The following is an 18845-nucleotide window of genomic DNA, read 5'->3' as shown; positions in this document are numbered from 1 at the left end:
TCTGCTGTGGGCCTTTCCCTAGCTAGCCCAACTGTGATTGTCCCCACCTTGCTCTGTTTCTTCCGTGTGGGAGCACAGTGCAGAGCAAACAAGCAAGCACACAGAGTGTTTCAAGGCTTCCTGCTACCCTTCTCCTGTGCCTAGTCTGTGCTGGTGATTGCATCCAGCAGCTGAAAATAAGCTGTTGGAGGGAGGGGAGGTGGTGAAGGGGAGCTGCCAGGCAGGACTATTTATACTGGGTGAGTCAGGCTTTGCCTGAATCCAGCCAGATGCTGGGGAGCTGGAACCCAAGGGCAACCTGCAAAGGACATAGCCTTGGATAAGAGGCTCTTGCCTGCAGCAGCTTGTTTACTGTAAGGTTCAGACTTCTGTTTGTCCCCCGTGATGGACTGCACCTTTCCCTTCAGCTCTGCCACACGATGCTTGCTGCAGCTGGATGACGAGCAGCTGGATCAGTGGAAGTACACTCAGCATATAAGGCCCCGGTACCACCACAGCGAGCGCAGCCTGAGCCCAGCTGGCCAAGGATGCCAGAACAGCCGCTTGGAGCCACTGGAGTGCCGGGATCTGCTGGTCCAGAATGCGCTCTTCACTGGGGACCTGGAGATGGTGCGGAAGTACTTCACCAAGAGCGCGGCCATCAATCTCATCATTGAGACCAAGGGTGATGAGCTGCGCTGGACTAGCAGGAAATTTGGTGGGTGTGCAGGGCTGGGATGTGGGGGTATGGGAATTGCCCAGGATGGGACCAGAGAAAGAGGACACCTGAGAAAAGTGTTGAGAGGAATCCCCCAGTGGTGGAGATGGCATGGTGGAAGATGGACTTGGGAAGAAAGGCTTTTGGATGAGGAAGGAGGAGTCTAGGGCTGTAGAACAAATGGTAGCAGGCTTGTTGAAGGTGCTTAGAGGCAGATCTACTGGGAAATGGTGAGAGTAGGGCCCTTGGAACAGCTGCTGGAAAGGAACAACATCAGGACTGTCCAGTTAGAGATTGCTGGGATAGAGGTGAAGTATGTCTGAGGTGAAGAGAGTGTTTGGGTGAGAAGGCATCAGGTGGCATGAGGATGCGTTTCCTGCCTTATGTCTTCGGCTGGGTCTGTTACTTCAGTTTATTAGAAACTGGAGGCTGTGACATGCTTTGGGAACAGCAGAGAGATCTTAGCGGTGCATTATGGGCAGAGCTGAGCCCATATCCTGATGAAGAAACATGGCTGTGTTTCAGCCTTGTAGGCAGCTGCTTGGGAACTAAACTACAATTGCTCTCTATCTACCTGTTCTGCTGCTGTGGTGAAATCGAGGGGTGAAGCAGAGCCATTGTGATCCCTGCTCCAAACACTGACTTTGAGAAGCTGCAGGGCGGGTTGATGTGGGAGACTAGTGGTGATCAGCTGGAAGGGGGGTTCGCTCTAGAACAAAAGCATCTACTGTTTTGTTTTCTTTCACAGGCAGGGTTTGCACCCTGCGAGCTGTTCTATTCTGTGAGATGGGTTGGGCAAGCAGAGCAGAAATCTTGCCTACCAGAGAGATGGTGGAAGCAAGCTTGTCCTGAGTGACAGGAGGTAGCTGGTCATCCTTGGTGTTTCCTCCTCACTGTATCTTGCCCAGATACATCTTGTGGCTACCACACATGCTTCCACACTCTCTGGTCCTGTTTGCTTACCTTCTTATCACTGTCTTCTATGAGTCTTTCAGTAAGCAGCATAGCTGATGTGTTAAAGGGAGAGATATGCTTAGCAATCTGGAAGTGCCCATGTCCTTGCCACTGTCTGTTAGTAGTGTGGTGCAGGCAGACTCCCAGAAATTAAGATGGGGGGTGTCAGATGTGGAGGGGCCATAACTGCACCACTCTTTCCACAGAAGGTTGGTGGCAAAAGCCTCCTGTTCCAGAATGGAAGAGCTGTGGTTGAAGGCCACTTTCCCAGAGGTGCGGGTTCTTTTGAGTGTCCTGGCACAATGCTATGGAGCACACTGAGAAAGCTTGACCATGACTGAGTGTTTTGTGGGGATCCTCACCAGCGAGAGACAAACAGATAGGGTGGGCTTGCAGATACAAGTGCTGCTACTTGTGGGTGATGAAGATTATTTACAGAGTTCCAAGATTTGTACAACCCAGGTTTTGAATTGTTACAGTCTACTTAGGATTAAAAATACAAAGGTATTAGCCTTTGTGTAACTGAAACCACTTGTCAGAAGAGTATGTATTGCACATTTTAACTCCTGTCTTATGCTGGACTGACAGATGCTTGAACAGCAAGTCAGTCTGCTTGTAAAGATTTGTGCCCCAAAGAAAACTGGACAGCTGATGTAAAACAACTTCACACAGAAATTGCTCTTATCTGTGAAGTTTCAAGATGCGAAAAACCCCAACCAAACAATATCATTCATCAAGAACAGGCTAAAAATGTACTGCCAAATTTATCAGATAAGGGTATAGAACAAAACCCAAAGCAAATCTTCATGCTACCTAAGGCTTTGGTTATGTATCTTACTGGCCTGCAGGGACAGTTTCTTAAAGCTTACCCGGGCAGTGATCTTAAAAGTAGATTCTAGTGACCTGGTCTTTCCCAAGTCATCCGTATTGATATTTTAAGAAGCCCAGAAGTGTAAATTGTATGATGATACTGGCACTAACTCACACAGCCTTTTGCCTCCCTGGCAATGTTTTTGTGATTGGGAATGTCAGGCTCTCGTAGGGTAACTGCTTGTATCTTTGAGGAAATAGAGGATCCCACCAGGTGAGAGAGTCTGCCAGGTGCTTCCCTCTTTTTGCCCTTTCATGCACTACAGTGTAGCTAGCCAAGTTGGTGAAGTCTGCACAGACAGAGGATGCTGGGGACTGCCACTATAGAACTTGGTCATTTTCTTTTCATTACTGGGAAGGGTAAAGTTCCCTATCCTACACTTTTCTCTGGACCCCAGGTAATTGTTGCTTGGTGGTCTGTTGGGGTCACTTAATCTGTTTTTAACTGCATGATCTGAACAGTTCCATGACACAAAATTAAACGCTACTAGTTTTCTATGCAGTGTGATGCGTTCTTTAGAACGTGCAGTCTGAACAAAATGCACACAATGCTGGCAAATTGTGCTGTTCTGTAACCAAAGTAGGGGCAGGGTGGGTTTATACAACTAAGTGAGGACAGGAAAAAAAAAAACATCTCAGGCGAAAGGACAGCAGTGAGGAACTCCGAGTGAGGGGACTGTCAGAGGATGGGAAAGGGAGTACTAAAACCAGGATGCAGGAGTTCTGAATTTCAAGGCTGAATTTCAAGGAAAGTAGGAAGGGATCTAAAGGATAATTACCTTCCAAGTTTTTTGTTTCACTTGTAATGCACCGTTTTCCATTCTTGTGCTGGTTTCTGCCTCTCCTTTGTGCTGTTGTGGCCTGGGCAGCAGCTGGGTGACAGCAGGCTAGTTGGGCATGAGACTACTTCCCTCTCTGTTTTCTTAGTGATGTCCTGTCTCCATTTCTACCCTGCAGGCTACTCTGCTACCCTGCTCTGCCTGGGGGCTTTCCCTTCACAGCCAGTGACTGCAGAGATACTGCTGCCTGAGAAGAGCGTCCTTGTTGGCCTCTTGGCCCAAACGTTTGGTCACAAGGTTTCCCAGAATAGAACAGCTGAGACCTGAGCTGTGCCCAGCCTGGGCCAAGCAGTGATGTGACATGTCCTCCATCCCTGCAGAGTGCCCTAGGACAGACAGGCAGCCTGTCAGCCAGAGGACAGGGCACTGGTGGGGCTGTACCCACAGGATCAGAGCCTGGCTGGAGAGGCAGCAGCAGGTCTTGCCCTGGTTTCTGCAGAGGGTCTGGGTACTGCATCATGGGTAGCATCACGGGCAGAGGAGACAAGAGTCAGGAGCCCATTTGCACACGGAAGGTGGATGGCCCTGCCCAGGTCTACTGGCAGGCCCTGCTGACTGGGGATCAGGGGATTGTGGCCAAGATCCTCAGCAACCCTCAGAACAACCTGAGTCCCAATGCTGTGTTTGACACCAGTGACCTGGAAGAGTGGAAGAACTACCGCTTCAACTTCCGCTGGCTGAGTATGCAGGGGGGAAGTGGGCAGGCAGTGCGGCCCAGCCAAACAGGGGCTCAGAGCCTTTTGCTTATGCTGCAGGGCGTTACTATACCTGGCATTGTGTGTCATGGGTGCTTTTTGAGGAGGAGTGGGAATGGGACTGGGAGCACTGGGATGTGGTTGGGTTGCCCTGTGCTCTTTGTGGGAGAGTGTGCATGTGTCTGGGAGTGCGAGGTGCATCCAGGGTACCTGGCCCTTCTAGCAGGGGTTTGTGCAAGTGCTTGGAAACGGGCTGGGTCCCCGCATGGGGCAAAAGAGATTCAAACTCCAGGTTGTGCTCCTCCTGTGACCAGCCCTGTAGCCTGGCTCTGTCTGCCTGTTCTGTCTGTGTGCGGCCTGTGCTGGGCTGCTGGTTCTCTCTGTGGGTTGTGCTGGGTAAGGAATTGTCACAGGCCTGTGTTAGGTCCTCAGGGTGGTTCAGTGTGAACCTGGCCCTGGGAAACACAGTTGACCACATGCTGCTTCTGTGAGAGAGGGGTGAGAGGGATGTAGTGTTGAACGTGTCAGACAGTCTGGGACATGGTCCTCCAGACCAGCCTGGAAGGGCAGCAAGAAGCATGATTTAAGGAGCCTTTTTCCTGTAACAGCTGCAGGCTGTTTGCCAGCAGATCATACCAGCTCAGCAATGGTTCCAGCTGGGTCAGCATCTTTGAGAGTCGGCAGGTGTCGGCCTCTTGCTCTCTCCTAGGCCCTAGATGTCCATCACTGCTGAAGCTTACTTGTCTGCACCATGCTCAGGGCTTGTCTGAGTCTCCTGTGTGTGTGGAAGCTTGCTCCAGCACCTCTTTGTTTTACTGAGGTGCTTCATACATGATGTTCTTCCCAGCCACCTTGCAGCTTTCATCCCTGCCTGTGCCCCTAGGCCCTTCACCTAACATTCTCCTGTCAACAGAAACCCTGTGCTGCATGACTGAGCTGCAGGTGAAAAGCACACCTTCTGGGAACAGCGCCTGCCCCAAGGCTCCTGCTCCTTTGAGCTCCCTGTCAGCATGGCTGTGGAGTCTAAGTCATCCCCAGATCTTTGCCTTTGGCAGGCCAAAGGGACCAAGGGTCCAAAGGGACCTTGCAGAGCAGGGACTGGCAGCAAGAGGCAGTCCCTTGAGGGGAAACTGGAGTCACTCAAGAGGGGATGTACATCAGGTACCCTGGGGGAAAAGGCAGGTCTGGGGCCAGTGCTTTTATGCACTGTGGCTGGACGTGGGTCCCTGACCTCTTTTTCCCTGCAGGACTGTGGTCTCTGAGCTATGAGCAGGAGCTCACCACGCCACTGCACATCACAGCCAGCCGGGGCTACACGGACTGCCTGCGGCTCCTGCTGCTCAGGGGTGCTGCCGTGAACTTTGCACCAGGGGGTAAGACTGCCCTGCATGAGGCTTGTGCAGCAGCCAAGACAGATTGCGTGCGCCTGCTGCTCGGCTTTGGTGCTGACCCCGAGGCTGTCTCTGAGGATGGCTACAAGCCCCTGCATCTCTGCAAGAGCCCGGACTCCATCGAGTGAGTTCTACCCAGGGGGCACAGTGGGCCTTCCTCCCCCTCAAGCCTCACCCTGTGTAGAAAGGGTCCCTACTCATCCCTGCAGGTGGGCTGGTGGTTGCAGCAATAGCTGCTGAATGGGGTGGCCTTACTGCCTGTTCCTGGACCAGGACAACCTCTGAAGTTGAACAGGTGACTTCAGGCTCAGTCCTCAGCTGATGCAGCAGAGCTTGGCACCTCTGTCTTGCTGCCCACCAGCAATGCAGAACCAATGGTTCACACTCTGAAGCTCGGCGCATGTGCTGTGCAGACAGGCCTCTCTGGCTGTGTGGGAGCAGACTCTGGGTGTGACGACACTCGCTAAAGTTCTATGGAGAGTTAGCTAGAACTGGGATGACAGTATCTCTGCTCACCGGTCATCCTGGCTTAAAACCACTCCTCCAGGGCATGAGGAGCTGGGGTTTTTGGACTCTTGGGAAAAGTGAAAGCTGTGGGATGGTACAGACATGGGGGGTTGAGGGGGGAGGTGGGAGGTAGGATAGGAGGTGGAGAGGAGAGCCTGTCACTGAGTCATCTTGGCCCACGTAGGTGTGTCCACCAACTGCTGCAGCATGGCGCCAGTGTGAACAGTCGGACAGAGGAGGAAGATGACACAGCACTGCATGTAGCAGCACGGCATGGCCTAACAGACCACGTCCAGCTGCTTCTGCGCTATGGGGCAGAGCTGGAGGCAAAGAATGAGGAGGGGCAGACGCCACTGAATGCTGCCTGTGCTCAGCCCCATCAACCCCTGGACATGGACCGCTACTATCGGGTCTGCCAGCTGCTGGTAGAGAGTGGTGCTAGCATCAATGCTGCAGATAGGGACCGCCAGCACCCACTGCACCTGGCCTGCAAGAATGCTAATGCTCAAGTAGCAGAGTTACTGCTGGCTCGGGGTGCCAATGTCAATGTCATGAACTACAGCGGCAACACAGCACTGCACAATATCCTGCAAGCAACTGCCTACAAACTAGAGCACCACCCAGAGCTTGTGGTGCGAGCCCTGCTCAACTATGGTGCCATCCGCATCTGGCCAGGCTCCCTCCTCAAGGTGTGGGGCTCACAGCTGTGCCCGGAGCATGGTGGGAAGGGGAGGCTATGAACATCAGGGCCTCACTGAGAGCAAGGATGTTTCAGTCACAGCAGGGCTTGTTCTGTGCCAGCCTGCCTGCTCTCCTGCCTATCTCTTCCCAGGGGCTGGGGGAGGGAGAATTGGCATTACTAGTAAGGGATTCCCTGAAGTTTTCTCCTGGGTTATGTTCTCCTCTAGGACTCTCCTGCTTCTGTCTGCTAAGCTTTGTGGACAGTATTTACCCAGTTTCCATAATCACTTGCCACAGAAAGTGTTGGCCCTTTTCTTCTCGGGGGATGTGTTTCCTCTTTGGGGCATACCCTCCAGCTCATACTGTCTCTGCAAGACAACAGCAAACAAAGGGTTAATTTCCTGCCTTAATTCCTGAGCAGTGCAATAATTACCCAGCCCGGAGATCAGCAGATTGCTCTCCCCTTTGGGAAAATACAGGAAAATCAACAATTAACACTAATTAATCTCCTATTAACGCCAGATAATGAGGATCACTCGTACAGCCGGAATAGACTCTGACAGCTACTGCTGGCCTGGGCCATAGGGAGTGGGAGCCGGGGGGTGGGGGCAGTCTGCCTCTGTGCAGCTATGCATGGGTGGGGTGTGCTTCAAAGGCCGCATTGGTGGTGTAAAATACACAGCAGCATGTTGTTCAAACGTGGGTATGGTGCACACCAGAGATGTGTCACACAAAATATGTATGTCTTCCTGGGGCTCTGTGTAGCAGCTAACATGGGCACAGTGCTACTTAGGACATCCACTGCACACAGCACAGATGCAGGATGTCTCTGCAGCCCCATGCCAAACAGGCACGATATATCCCTGAGACCCTCTGCGTAGGCCTCAACAGAGGCATGGTATGCCTTATTCTTGCTGCGCACAAAATGGGTGCCAGTCCTTGCCTCAGAATGGTTCATGCTCTAACTAGAAAAATGTGAGGAAAGAAGCCTGGCGTAAAGCAGCATGCTGGTTGCTTATGAGCTACTTGCAGCAGTGAGGCAGATGAAGGAGATCTGCATCCCAGCTGTGTACGTTAGTCCTTGTGTCTGAGGAGAGGCTGTGGGGAACTCAGTTCTGCTGAATGTAACCGTGCCTTGGATGTTGGCTCAGCCACTCTCTTTGCAGGAATGGTGCGCTGGCATCTCCCACCATCAGTGGGTTTGATCTCCTGGGTCAGCATAAGCGCAGCACATTAGTTCCCTAGCTTTACGAAGACTGGTTTTGGGTGTGTGCAGCTTTTTAGGGGTGAAGGTAGGGCTTGCAGGACCCTGCCCAAAGGCTGTGTTCATCTCCTTTCTCCCTGGCACAGGTGCTGCGGTATTGCCATACCTGCCCACGTGTCATCGAGGCCCTGATGAACAGCTATGATCACGTGCGTGTCTCCGATGACTGGGTGGAAGCAGTTCCAGCGGAGGTTGTGCAGGTGAGGGAATGCATGCTGCTGGCTGGAGAACATGCAGCTGGGCTACCGCAGCATGGTGCCAGAGGAGGCTTGGGGCTGAGGGGCATTTGGGGCAGGACAGGGCTGGGGCTGAGTGGAGGTTTGCAGGGCACAGGGGTGGTATTGTTGGGGGGTAGTGAGGATGCACCATAGTGAATAAGGTAAAGGTATCTCTGGTTCTACCTCTGCTCCCAGGGTTATATCTTCAGGTTTATCTGCCTCTGGTCCCCTCTTTTCTCTTTCTGTAGAAATACCCACGTTTCTACCAGTCACTTTTCTCCCTGGAGCAAAGACCTCGCTCCTTGCAGCACCTGGCTCGCTACACACTGAGGACCTTCCTGGAGGGCCGGCTGCTTCTGGTCCTCTCTCAACTGCACCTGCCAAGTGCCTTGCACCGTTTCCTGCTACTCAGCTTCGAGGATGTTCTCTACTAAGGGCTGCGGTTCCAGTGCTACTGTGCCTTTCTGTGCAGATGTTCCATCCTTGATGGTGCAGTCTGTGCCTTCCCAGCTGACCCCTTCCCCTTGTATACTTGCCAGGCCATGCCAGCCCCCCTGTGCCAAACCTGTCACTGTGTTCCTGTCCCAGCCAGCCTTGTGCTCTGCCTCGTTCACCTATTTTGGAGTATTCTGTTTACCCATACTAATCAGGACAATCTCCATACTCACTAAGAAAACAGGAGATGGGGATCAGGGCACTTGGTGGGACAAGCAGCAAATATGCTGCATTGATTGCAGTTTTGGCTGTAGGATATCAGTCTCCCTATCCCAAATTTACAAACTCTAACCTGAACCAGGCAGCTCTGGTGCCCTGGGTATTTGTTGGGATCCTGTCTTCACTCAAGTTATTTACAGTTTGTACCCAAAGGTGTACAAACCTACCCTGTTTTACAGCCGTGTGTAGCCATAGTTGTAATACCCTTCGAGCCGTGTTGGAAGCAGCTTCCTTCCTCCTAACTTACACAGGAGAGGGTCCACAGATAAGTTAAATAGTATCAGGGACATTGGATCGCCTTGTTTTACACCAATCGGCATCCCAATGGGATCTGACTGTTCATTCTTCTAGCCAATTCAAGTGGTAATATTATGATGTAAGTTGGTAATCAGGGTGAAAATATGATCATCCATGCCCTTTTGTTTGGGAGCCAAAATGATACAAGAATGGCTCACGGTGTTGAGGGCTTTTGCGAGATTGACAAAGACTGCCCTCAGTGGTCGATGGTCCCTCTTAGCATTGCGCATCAGAAGCTGTAGCAGTTTTAAATTTTTGGAACACCCAGCTGATCTTATAAATCCCCTTTGTCTGGTATTAATGGGACATGCCTTAGTTAGCCTTGCAGTTAAGGTTGTTGAAAACAGCCTTAAAATGGTTGAAGTGATGGTAATAGGCCCCCAATTATTGATGTTCACCTGGCATTCCACTAAGGCTGATTTTGGTATTAGTGCAGTCCGACATCCTCTCGCCACATCAGGTACAATTCCCAACACCAGCCATAAGCTGAAGAGTTCCATTAACTGGGTACACTGGGGATCGATCATCATAAGATCCCTCAAACTGAACCCATCTGGTCCTGGTGCTGAGTTCTTACTCATCTCTTTGATGTTTTTTCGAGATTTATTTTGCCGTGACCATGGCTTCAAATGCCGGGTTGTCTGCCTGACCAACAGTCCTGAAAGCACCAAGGCCCTTGAATGTTCCCAGCGACTCCCATCTAGACTTGAACACCTTGTGTACTTCATCTAGTGGTATCCTGCACCTCAGGGCTTCCACATCATCCAGGGTAATACTGACAAGTTTCCCTCTATCCAGATAAAACAGCCACTGGAATAGTAGGAATTGCTCCCCCTTCTTGCCCTCTTCTTCATCCACTCCTTTGGTGGTTCCAAAAGAGTAGCCCTATGGGCCGACTGGTGTTTCCATATCTGGCTCGCTTTCAACATGGTGGACTTTGCAAAGAGGCAAGAATAGTAGTCTTCCACCACTTCAGCGATCAATACTGAAGTATCTTCCTTCCCTTCAAGAACCTTTTCAAAACTTTCTCACAGACTGGGCAGTTTTTCATGTCAGCCAGTCAGAAATTGCTCTCTGATACTGGGACCTCAGTCCTCCCTCCACACGTGACCCAATGTCTGTAAGATGTTTTCCTTCTGTTTCTAGATGTTCTCTCAATTCCTGGTCTTTTTCCCTTATTTTCACTGGACTCTTAACACAGACCTTTTATCACTTACCTGCTTTGCTGTTTTTGATGGAGTATGTTCCACAATCATTGATGTTCTTGCTCTCCTCGTGGTGCTTATCCAATCTCTGCAAAGCTCCACCTCCTCCTCCAGCCAGCGCTGCCAGTGTGCCCCTCTTTCAGAATGCTCTCTTGGGCGGGAGGCAACAATCTGCTCCAAGTTTCTCACAACTGGGTGGGCCAGGCGTTTGTGTTGTCCCAGGAAGATATTTGATTGGAATATTCTTCCACATTCCCCACAGACTAAGCTCTCCACCTGTCTATACCTACCAGAGTACAACTTCTGCCTTGCCTTGAAGGCTGTCCTGACAGAGCTCACCCGTGTGACATATCATGCATAGCGGCATGTGCGCTCTCAGCCCTATGCAGCCATTTGTTTCTCAGAGGACACGGGGGAATGTGTGGTAGGTGTGGGGCTGAGGCCTCCCAGACAAACACTTCTCATGCAGGTGCAAAGTATAGGATTGCCCAGCTTTGCAGCTTGGGGCACCGCAGCAGTGCTTGTGCCAGCACTGAGGACTTGGATGTGGGGCGAGGAGGAAGCATGCCCTGAGAATGGCGGGTCCCCTGGGTACAGAGCAGCCAGCCCCTATGACAGCCCAGCCAGCACCTGCCAGAGCACAGTACAGGTCCACATGCTGCTCCCTGGGCAGCACCCACTCTAGACGAGGTAAAGGGTAACATTTGTTTCTGCAATTTGAAGACACAGTTGTAAAGAAATCAAAGCACTGACCATGCTTTAAAGATTTGCTGTAAGCAAGGGAGAGGATTCTGCCCCTCTGCCCCACTCTGTGAGACCCCCCTGCAGCGCCGCCTCCAGCTCAGGGCTCCTCAGCACGGGACAGACACGGGGCTGTTGGAGCGGGGCCAGAGGGGGCACAGAAATGCTCCGAGGGCTGGAGCCCCTCTGCTGCGAGGCTGGGCTGGGAGAGCTGGGGTTGTTCAGCCTGGGGAAGAGAAGCTGCGGGGAGACCTTATTGTGGCCTTCCAGTGCTTAAAGGGGGGCTGTAGGAAGGGTGGGGGCGATGTCTTTAGCAAGGCCTGTTGTGACAGGACAAGGGTGATGGTTTTTAAACTAAAGGAGGATAGATTTACACTGCATATAAGGAAAAATCTTTTACTATGAGGGTGGTGAAACACTGGCACAAGTTGCCCAGAAAGGTGGGAGATGCCCCAACCCTGGAAACATTCAAGGTCAGGCTGGACGGGGCTCTGAGCGACCTGATCTGGTTGAAGATGTCCCTGCTCACTGCAGGGGGTTGGACTAGATGGGCTCTAAAGGTCCCTTTCAACCTAAACCATTCTGTGATGCACCACAGCATGAATGCTAACAGTATACAACAGGAATGTGTTCATATGTTACAGACTTAAAAAAGGTGTCAGGAAACCAGTTGTGTCAGCCTGTGTGTGCTGGTACTACTGTTGCAGCATAGAGATGGTATAACTCAAAAAGGTTTAACAATGTGCTTTATGACATCAGTGGGCAGAGAGGTGAGGTGCTGGTTCAAGGTGACATACCAAGACTATCTGCAAAACGGGGATGAAGGCAGCAGGAGAGTCAAAGCTTTTAAAATACCTGGATAATGGTCCCCACTCTTACCAGGCTTCAGTATTGCATTTGCCTTGAACCAGAGCAAGAACCCAGCCTGAAGTCGCCACCTTCATGCTGGCTGTGCCTGCATGTCTGTTCAGGATGATCTGTTTATGGGAGCAGGTCCTGTAGTCTTATTCCCAAATTCTAATCACCACTGTATTGTGTTCATTTTTAGCCAGATGATGTCTGTGACTGGGGGAGGAGCTGAAAAAGGAGGTTCTGTCCCTTTTGGTGGCAGCACAGTCTGGAATTGCTTAGCCTGAATGGATATCTTTGGTATGAAGGCAGCCTCCAGAGCAGTACATGTTGGGCTGGTTTACTGGTCCTTTTTCTTTCCAGCACTGTCCATATGCCTGCAATAATGTATGTTCAGTAATGTGTACTCAGCCACTAAGATAATACCACTTTAAGGACAGGGAAGGATTGAATTTAATGGTTTGCTTTATTTTGTAATTGTTTCTTGCAGCTGTTTGTTAGACTCAAAGCTGCGCCGCAGGTCTTGCCGATTGCCTTTGCTAGTTCTGAAGTCTGCTCTGCATTTGGGTGATGAGGGCAGCTCAGGGTGAAGGAGGTGAGCCTACAGTGGTTTGTTTTTGCAAACACAGGAGCATGCAGTGCCACTACATACACGGGCGGGCCACCTCCTGGCACTGCCAATTCATCTTTGGACAAAGGAGTAGATATGGCATAGACAGGCACCTGTTGTAATGAAGGACCCGTGCTGGGGCTGCAGGTGAATTTCCAGGGTTCCTTTCAGAGCTACCAGGTTTGCAGGCAGGGGGTCCCAGCGTAAGTGGGAGGGCTGAGGTCAGGTAGGTGGCTGAGAGGAGCAAGCCATCCCTGGGCACAACTCTTCATAGACTAGATTTCATCTATACTCCCACTGAAATTAAGAGAGTTTGTTGTATGTAAGGATACCACTGAGTAACCATTTTTAAGCAATGTGAGGCTAGTAAGAAAAGGGGAGTATCTTTTACAGACTGACTAATTTAAGTTGGGGGGGGAACTAAACAGGAAAAAACAAAACAAAACAAACAACAACAAAAACCCCAACCAAACAAAAAAACCCAAGCAGAAAAGCCTTTGGGCACTCAAGCCCTTTTTCAGAACTGGAACAATCAGAAAAGTTCGAACTAAGTGCAGGTGGAGAACAAATGCTCTGAGTTTAACTCAGTTATGCTAATTGATTAGCAATTGATTTTTAAAAAACATTTACAAGAACAGAATTATAAAGGTTTGATGTTCCAGAGCACATGTTGGTAATATAACAAGCTGGCAACTTTTTCTCAGGTTTCTAAAGGGAAAATTTCTAATGCAGCATTGAATGTACTTGCTCGGACAGGAGTTATGCCAGGGAAATTTAGGTGCCCTGAGTGTGAGGGCTATGATGTCAGCTGAGGAAGGCAAGCATGTGACATTATTAGCACAAGGGCATGTGGTTCTGATGTGTTTTTACCAACTGCCACAGGCACAGGCAGCTGCTGACTGCTACTGTGTCCCAGGTTCATCAGGAATGTCTCTTGGGCACATGCTGTTGTTCCTGCTTCAGCATCCACCTGGGTTTTTGGACAGAGCAGTCAGAGACACCCTCGTGACTAGCTGAATTAATGCAAGTCTACTGCCACGTTCTCAGTGCAGCTGTCCAAGTGGGAATGATGTGCTCAGGGGAAAATAAAAATACATTTCTAGACTGAAGATTCCATCCTGGCTGCAGCTGCTCGGTCTTACTCTGGCCTCCTCTGTGCAGTCAAAGCGTTGCCTGTTCCTATTATCCCCTTCCTTTAACTGAAAGATCAACTCCATCAGTATCTCCTTGTAGGCTTCCCAGCTTTGAATATCTGCTTGACTCTCACTTGATCTTTCCTGTTCCTCAGTGAAGAACATGACATGCCATAATGGGTGGACTAATAAACCATAATGGTATATATAGAAGGAAACAATTACAAAGCAAGTATAGAAAAGCCCTTTGCTAGGATGTCCATCCCACCCCTGAGCTCTGTAAATCACATTTCAGACACTTCTGAGTCAAAAGGGCATCTTTGTATTTAGCAGTTGTAAAGAGACTTTTTTTTCTTCCATAAATTTGACCAGCCATTTTTTGGATGCAGGTATGTTTGAGCATTCTGATATCCTTGTGGCAAGGATAACTTCATTGCAGATTGTGTTGATCACCTCCTTTTATTTGTCTTTATGCTGTCACCTTCTTGTTTCATTTGATGCCCTTTAACTCTTATGTTCCAAGAATATGTGGGCAACTAAAATCTGCTCCTCTTCATCATATTATTCAAAACTATATAGATCCCTGTCATTTGTCTCCTTACACTGGCTGGAATTCTATGCAACTGTGTCATTCCCTGTGTGGAAGCTGTCACCCAACCTCTAACCGCAAGCACAGGCTTTCCCTTTACTGATCCTAGTGCATCCCTTTGAGATGAAGGGACTAGAACTGCACACAACATTCACCATGTGGTTGCACTATGATTGTGTGAGAGTCATTCTTAGCTGTGTGGATGCGAGGTCTACACAAATGCCTCAGGAACCTTAGATTCATATTTGACATTACTTGATTATTTACACAGTCCAGGAGGAGGATGGCCTTGGCAGCGATGCCCTCCCATTCAGCACGTTGTGCATTCAGATGGCATGTTGCAACCTCTTATAGTTTTTCAGACTCGTTACTGTCCAAGATTGCCATCCCTGTTTTAAAATTAAGCTCACATTCTTCTTTCCCATATGTTGCACCTTATACTTAGACGTAACAAAACAGATTTTTCATTAACCTGGTGTTTCAAGCAATCCAGATTAGGTTGTGTTGGGCAAGTGCCAACTGTTACTTTTACCATCCCAACAATTCATTTTTATCTACCCAAATAATTTTACCAGCAATTGTTTTTTATTTTCTCCCTGATTGCTAATAACATATAGCATTGATACGTGAATAGAGTACAATTAGAAATACATCTGTCAAATGGCTATATAGAATCTCTTCTCAGTTATCCAATTCTTTCAAACCTGTTCATACTGATCACACTCACTGTAGCATACAGTTAATTTTTCTTATTAGAATGTCATGTGGAACTAAGTCAAATGACTTACAGGAGTCTAAGCATGCCATATCTATCTAGTTAGCTCTATCAAACTTGTAGGCTTACAAATGTTACATAAAAATATTTGAAAGTACCTCTTTCAAATGACATTAATTTGAATGACAGTAATTTGGGTTCTAGCTTTTACTAATTTACCCAGGGCATCCTTTGGCTGCTTGTCTGTGATTGCTTGGGATGGATGTTGAACTAACTGCTCTGTAGTTTCTTGGATATCCATGTGAGCACATTTAAATACTGGCAAGACGTTGAATTTTTTTTTCTTCCAGTTATCTTAAGTTCCCCAGTGTGCCATGATTTGTTATAAAGAAAAAAAATCAATGGTTCAGTGAACTCATTAGCCAGTTAAATACTCTTGGATGTAAGTTATCCTCCTGCAGATTATAAAAATGTTACTTAAACAGTTTCTCTTTAGCATCTTCCTTAATTACTGATGGAATATAAAGTATATTACCACTGTAAAATATGAATATTATCTATTGTTGTTTCAAATACAGAGCAGAAAAATTTATTCTTGGTTTTCCATATGCAGAATGCATGTTTACACACACAAACCTGGGGCAGGTGCCCAGCGACTGCAATTCTTTGGATTCTCTGGGGCATCCTGCTGTGGGGTTGACATTTCAAAAAAAGCTGAGAAATTGGAGAGGGTTCAGAGAACAGCCATAAGTGAGTTATGGAACGCCAGCAATTCCTGGCAGTGGGAATTTCAGAGAGATGGTGGTTGGATACACCACGGTCGATCTTTGGAGTCCTGTGTGCAGTTGTAGGTGCCTGTTCTTTGGTCCCTGATTTACAGGGTAGGAAGGGTTGACAGCACTCTTCCACGAAGCGCTGTGGGCACGTGGGCTAAACACACCCTCTACTGCTGTGCTGACATGCATTGCTGATCCTCGGCTGTGCCTTACCGAACTTCCCGAGGGGCAGGCCGCAGAGTTTATTCAGCGTTGCCAGTTCTTCTGACTTAGAGGTAAAATTTGAACCAGTGGCTGGAAATTGAAGCTGGGTAAACACATATTAGAAATGAGACACATTTTTAATAGCAAAAGTGATTAATCTACTAGTTAATTGCATCTTAGAATAGCTTATCGTGGTGGATGTAGATTTCTCATCTCTGTCCTTATTAAAAATCACCGGAAGATCTGCCTTAGCCCAGACCAGAATTCACCCTGCATGGTGCTTAGCCCAAGTCCCACGGAGGTAGGACTGCTTAATTACAGATCTATGATCCATAGTCTTGGCCCTCTTCCACAATGGTCTTTCACTGGCCTCTGTCACTGCTGGGACTGTGTTTGGCCCCAGGGTAATGAAACAGTTTCATGTTTCCCTTAACTGTACTGCTCACTTCACTGATGTCTCTGACTTCCCCTTAGTTTCCTGCATTTTATAGCTACTGGTTTGTACTGGCTCTATCAGCTTCCTCGCTCTGAATTTGCTGCCTGCATTGGTTTCTGAAAAAGACATTCTGAAATAGTTTATAATTTTATTTAAATATTTGCCCTTATTCAATTTCTCTCACAAGCTTTAGCTTTGAGACTTCAGCCATTTAGAAGCACTGAGCATGTTTCGCCCTGTGGGATTGGGCGGTGTTTGTGGATTGCCAAAGGACCTCAGGGCTGGATGTGACACACAAAGGTAAACTCTCTCCTCTCACCAGTCCACCAGAACATGAGGACCTCATGAGGCTGCCCCCTTAACACTTAGAATCATAGAATCGTTTAGGTTGGCAAAGGCCCTTAAGACCATCAAGTCAAACTGTAAACCTAACACTGCCAAGTCCATCACTAAACCACGTCCTTAAGTGCCACGTCTACATGTCTTTTAAATATATCCAGGGACGGTGACTCCACCACCTCTCTGGGCAGCCTGTTCCAATGCTTGACAACCCTTTTGGTGAAGAAATTTTTCTTAATATCCAATCTAAGCCTCCCCTGGTGCAACTGGAGGCTGTTTACTCTTGTCCTATCACTTGTTACTTGGGAGAAGAGACCAACCCCCACCTCACTAGAGCCTCCTTTCAGGTTGTTGCAGAGAGTGAGAAGGTCTCCCCTCAGCCTCCTCTTCTCCAGGCTAACCCCCCCAGCTCCCCCAGCCGCTCCCCAGCACACTTGTGCTCCAGACCCTGCCCCAGCCCCGCTGCCCTTCTCTGGACACGCTCCAGCCCCTCAAGGGCCTTCTTGTCCCGAGGGGCCCAAACCTGAGCCCAGCATTCGAGGTGGGGCCTCCCCAGTGCCGAGCACAGGGGCCCCATCCCTGCCCGGCTCCTGCTGGCCACACCAGGGCTGACACAAGCCTGGGGGCTGGTGGCCTCCTTGGCCACCTGGGCACTGCTGGCTCATGCCCAGCCGGCTGTCAGCCAGCACCCCCAGGGCCTTCTCCGCCGGGCACTTCCCAGCCCCTCTGTCCCAGGCCTGGGGCGTTGCCTGGGGCTGGTGTGACCCAAGGGCAGGACCTGGCACTTGGCCGTGTTAAACCTCACCCAGTTGGCCTCAGGCCATTGATCCAGCCTGTGCACATCCCTCTGCAAAGCCTTCCTGCCCTTGAGAGGGTCGGCACTGCCACCCAACTTGGTGTCATTTGCAAACTAACTGAGGGTGCACTCGATCCCCTCGTCCAGATCATTGATAAAGATATTCAACAGAACCAGCCCCAACACTGAGCCCTAGCGAACACCTCTTGTGACCAGCTGCCAACTGGATTTAACTCCATTCACCATAACTCTTTGGGCCTGGCCATCCAGCCAGATTTTTACCCAGCAAAGGGCATGCCCGTCTAAGCCACGAGCAGCCAGTTTCTTCAGGAGGTGCTGTTGGAAACAGTGTCAAGGGGTTTCCTAAAGACCAGGCAGACAACATCCACAGCCTCTCCTCATCCACTGAGTGGGTCACCTTGTCATAGAAGGAGAACACGCTGGTCAAGCAGGACCTGCCTTTCATAAACCCATGCTGACTGGGCCTGTCCCCTGGTTGTCCTGTACATGCCGCGTGATGGCACTCAAGACGATCTGCTCCATACTTTTCCCTGCCACCAAGGTCAGGCTGACAGGCCTGTAGTTCCCTGGATCCTCCTTCCAGCCCTTCTTGTAGATGGGTGTCACATTTGCTAACTTGCACTCAACTGGGACCTCCCTGGTTAGCCAGGACTGCTGATAAATGATTGAAAGTGGCTTGGTGAGCACTTCTGCCTGCTCTCTCGGTACTCTTGGGTGGATCCCATCTGGCCCTGTAGACTTGTGTGTGTCTGAGTGGTGCATCAGTGATCCCACCTGAGGAGGCACTCAGGTCAGCTCTCTGACTCACAGCAGTAGGAGCCTCAGCGTTTGACCAAGCTGCAACCTCACAGAGCAACGTAGCCCCTCTTTGAGCAGCCCTGTGCAGAACTCTGCTGGACTCACTCCAGTGGCTGATTTGGCCATGCAGCAGCTTTGCTGGTGCCAAGTGCTTCTGGTACTTCACTGTTAGGAGCATGACTCCAAATGCTTCCTGCACTTCTGTTTCCATCCAGATGCTCTGCAACAGATGCTGATGCTCCTGAGGTACCGTGCTGTGCAGGTGAAACCTGGGGGAGTGCACCCCTTTTGTACAAAGGCGCTCTGCGGGGCCTGTCAGCCCCTGCTCTGTTCCTCCAGCTCATCACCAGATGTCAGCAATGCTGCTCACATTCACTCCATCCCTCCAAGCACTGCGCTCCTAGCTGCAAGGCTGTCCCTTGGGCTTCTGGGCCACATGGACTTGGGCCAAATGCAAACATATATTTGACGGTAGTCTGTGACTTCTTGAATTCGGTCCTATGCCT

At 49.7% G+C, this 18845-nt stretch overlaps 1 protein-coding gene across 1 annotated transcript; it reads left to right on the top strand.

Moving 5' to 3' along the window:
- The first annotated feature begins 384 nt into the window (after positions 1-384).
- Positions 385-15456, top strand: ASB10 (ankyrin repeat and SOCS box containing 10). The gene is made up of 5 exons (XM_075082038.1): positions 385-697; positions 5303-5570; positions 6138-6642; positions 7985-8098; positions 8365-15456. Exons 1-5 carry the CDS (start codon positions 385-387, stop codon positions 8548-8550), a joined length of 1386 nt encoding a protein of 461 aa, XP_074938139.1. The 3' UTR covers positions 8551-15456.
- The last annotated feature ends 3389 nt before the right edge of the window (positions 15457-18845 follow it).

The sequence above is a fragment of the Phalacrocorax aristotelis genome, chromosome 2, assembly GCF_949628215.1.
Source record: "Phalacrocorax aristotelis chromosome 2, bGulAri2.1, whole genome shotgun sequence".
Classification (NCBI taxonomy): domain Eukaryota; kingdom Metazoa; phylum Chordata; class Aves; order Suliformes; family Phalacrocoracidae; genus Phalacrocorax; species Phalacrocorax aristotelis.
Note: the sequence above shows the minus strand (reverse complement) of the source record. Positions and strands in the feature narration are given on the sequence as shown.